We start from the raw sequence: 3,648 nt of genomic DNA, 5'->3' as shown, positions 1-3,648 counted from the left end.
GAAAAAGAAAGAAAGAGCGAGCAAGCTTTTGGTTGCAAGTGTTTTCATTTTTGTCTTGGTCCTACATTTAGCAAAAAAGAAAGCTAAATTATAATTATTTAGCATGTATAATAATGAAAGCATTTTGTTGATCATCGTAAAAACAAAATGATAGCCATGGTCCTAGGGGAAATAAATTTTTAAATGTATTTCTAAACTGGAGGCTGTGCCTACAGTCATGCAAGGATTAGAATTTATATACATTTTATTATTGTCTGATATTCATATGACATATTGTGAGAAATATTGAGTATAAAACACATTATGCAAGGAATTTTATTGTATATTAAACATTTGTTGAATCTAAACACTTTTTCATGTTTTAAACTTGAATTTATATCTATGTTATAAAAATCACAATGTTTGGAATAAATTTATATTTTGTTCCTGTTCTTAACAAATTCTATGATATTTATGTCAATTAATTTAATTAAGCTACTTCATAGACATATTTTTATGATTTCAGTGTACAGAAATTCAAAGCAGATTCTAGTTCAGCTTTTACTCAATGATTAACTTGAACTTTTGGATTGCGTCATATATGCAAGAATAAATACATTTATTTGTTCATTAACAACTATTTTGAGCATCTACTACATCCCAGATACTGTTCTATGTACTGAGAATGCAGTAGGAAACAGAACATGGTATGGTCATCAAGAAATTGCACTTTATCTATCCTATGTCAATAATGATAATAGTACCTTACCCCTCAAATAGTAATTTTCATCCAAATGTTTGTAATAATAAATCATTTAAACCTATAGATTGTTTCTTCTAGAAGCAGAGGTCACAGAAGAAATTCTGTTGCAAAACCAAACTTATAAATCGTATTAATTCCTGCTAGTTTTCAATAATATGGACACCTAAGTTTTCAAGTTTGGGATTTTACTTTCTTGGAAGTTCCTATCACCAGCAAATTCATGTTTTTATACTTAATGCCATGGATTGATTTGACCCTTGGGAAAAGACTATGTAGTTTGTATGATTGCTGAGAAATGTTAGAGACTGTTCATTTTAATTGTAAATATTTTGTAATCTATGTCCTTAGAAATGTAAGATGTTTTTCTTTTTGCAATTCTGCATTCTTTAACAAGAGGTCTTTATCTTTTATCTGTTCACTTTTTTTTCAGATTTTAGGGAAAAAGCCAGAGCTTAGGGATGGAGATGATGATGAGGACACTACAGCAGACATAACTAACAGGAAAATGGCCAAACTCTACATGGTGAGTTTGCATGTTAGAGAGTTGCATTGTTTTTACTGGACTGGATGCAGCCCAGGGAGGCCTGTACTGGTGAGGGGCGAGGGGCGGAATTCTCAGTTGATGATGTTTTCTTCGTTGCCCTCTAAGAGTAATTTGTAGGTAGAATCCATCCTTTGCTCTGGTATATTTATTAAAATTCCTCTTTTTATTTTTTTTTTGTTATTTTTATTAAAAATAAGCGAATTTACTGTTGTGAAAAATAAAATTATATAATGTTGCCATACTAGTTTGCAACAATATGTTTTGATATATTACATTCAATAAAAGGTTTCCTTCATGGATTAAAAAATATCTTGTATATTTTTTCTTATAAAATTTTGATAAGGTATAAAATCTTCACCTCATTTTATTATTATTTTATTAAAATTATTAAGGTGACCTTGGTTAATAAAATCAAATCAGTTTCATGTGTACAGTTCAATAATACAACATATGTATATTGCATTGTGTGTTTGCCACCCATAGTTAAATCTTCCATCACTAAATATTAGACCCCCTTTACCCCTACTTACCTTTTCCTCCCCCCGCCCCCTTATTTTAAATATCCTGTTTAGCCATAATGAAGGCTTTCTTTGTTAAGGGGGGCAAAGCTATCAAATCAAACAGCTGGAAGGAAACAGGGTAAAAACAGCCCCATCCTGGGCATTGGCGGACCTGCGTCCATCCGTGACAGCTTTATGGTGGATGACTGGCTGAGTGATCTTGGGAAAGACATGCTCATTTTGGGTGTGCGTGTTTTTTTATCTGGAGGGGGCAGTAGGAAAAAAAGAGGGAAAGAAAGAAAGAGAGGGAGAGGGAGAGAGAAGTAGGTAGGTCACATTAAAAGATTACTCGGGTTCTTTCCAACTTTATAATTTTATGATTTTATTGCTGGTGAGAATAGCAAAAGTCACAGCATAGACCAGTTGAGAACACTGTTCAGATGAGATTCTTCAAGTGTTCCCTCCCTTGTAAGTCTCTAAGCATGCAATTTGGAGCAGACTGTAATCTCCCTACAGAATTGAGTACTTTTCTCATGTGTTACAGGAAGGACTTTTATTTGCTGTTATTTAAGTGGCCTTCTAGCTCAGAACCTCTGGTATTAAATGGAGATCCAGTTGCTAATTTGTGTAGCATAACTTCCTTTTTGTAAAGGAGAAGTAGATTCTTTCTTAGATGGCATAAGACAATGTAGTTACCTCTCCCACTAAATACACCGATCATTTTAATATAAGCCATACAGAAATTGTTATCTAAAGACTTGGTAGCTGCTTACTTTTTTCATTACTGTTTCTAAAACTCATTTCAAACAGCTTGTAAACATCTTTTATGTCATATCATCAAATAAAGCTATTCTCTCTCTTGGACAGCTTGATGGACTACAGAAATATTTTACAATGTGAACATGTTATTCCTGAAACATCAATCCCTCTAGTGGATCTATCATGTATTACTTACATCTGAAGTATAAAGTGTTTGGAAATACTTTAATTTGGGATTGCTGAACAAAGCTGGGAAGCCAAGTCACCAAAGGGCAATTTCTAAAAATACAGAATTTAAGCCCTGCCGTGGTGCTGCAAAACTCCACCACTCATCTAGGGAGGGCCCTGGGACCTGCGCATTTAACAAGTGCCCATGTTGTGGCTGTAAACTAGCCTTTGAAAACCAGTCGATTCTAATCTGGGCATTAATATCTCTTTCAATTTTGTAAGTCTGCCTCCAAACATTTTAAGAAAATGTTTTATAGTGATTTCCAAAGTTCAGGAGTCTAGGTAAATAACAATTCATTTGTGACACAGGAAATTTACTTCAATAATTTACACAAATTATACTTAAATTATAAAACCTGTATTGAAAAAAAATCTATAATCATGAACTATAATGTAGTAATGGCTTCCTCAGCACAGTGCTTGGCATATGACCAGAACTCAGTAAATGTTGATTGAATGAATGTTTTAGCTTCAGCTTTTTGTGTGTGTACAGTGACTGTAAGGTTATTATCTATTTGAAAACATTGCTGTAAAAATTAAGAAATAACATGTAAAATTCATAACATGATATCTATTATATATATGAATCACAACAAACCTTAGCCATTATCATCACTATTATTTTCTGATGTTTAAGCACAGCATCAAAACTTAACTTTTTATTAGTGGTTATTTTGTCCCCAAAAAAAGCCTTTAAAAAAGCCTTTTAGGGATAATTAGGCTCATGGATTTTGCTTGTTTTCTTTGAAACAGTGTTGTTGGAATATAATTTACATAGCACAAAGTTCACCATTTAAAATGTACAATTATGTGGTTTTTGTTATATTTACAGAGTTCGTAACCATCACCATAATCTAATTTTAGAACATTTTTAT

The 3,648-nt window shown here is 32.6% G+C and overlaps 1 protein-coding gene across 1 annotated transcript in view; it reads left to right on the top strand.

Moving 5' to 3' along the window:
• SCIN (scinderin) overlaps positions 1-3,648 on the top strand; it is a 72,352-nt gene that overhangs the window by 41,335 nt on the left and 27,369 nt on the right. The window contains exon 6 of the mRNA XM_023532519.1: positions 1,173-1,400. Coding sequence (XP_023388287.1) covers positions 1,173-1,400 — 228 coding nt within the window. The remainder of the gene's footprint in view (positions 1-1,172; positions 1,401-3,648) is intronic.

The sequence above is a fragment of the Pteropus vampyrus genome, unplaced genomic scaffold, assembly GCF_000151845.1.
Source record: "Pteropus vampyrus isolate Shadow unplaced genomic scaffold, Pvam_2.0 Scaffold4, whole genome shotgun sequence".
In the NCBI taxonomy this organism is placed as follows: domain Eukaryota; kingdom Metazoa; phylum Chordata; class Mammalia; order Chiroptera; family Pteropodidae; genus Pteropus; species Pteropus vampyrus.
This window is presented reverse-complemented; position numbering and strand designations above follow the sequence as displayed.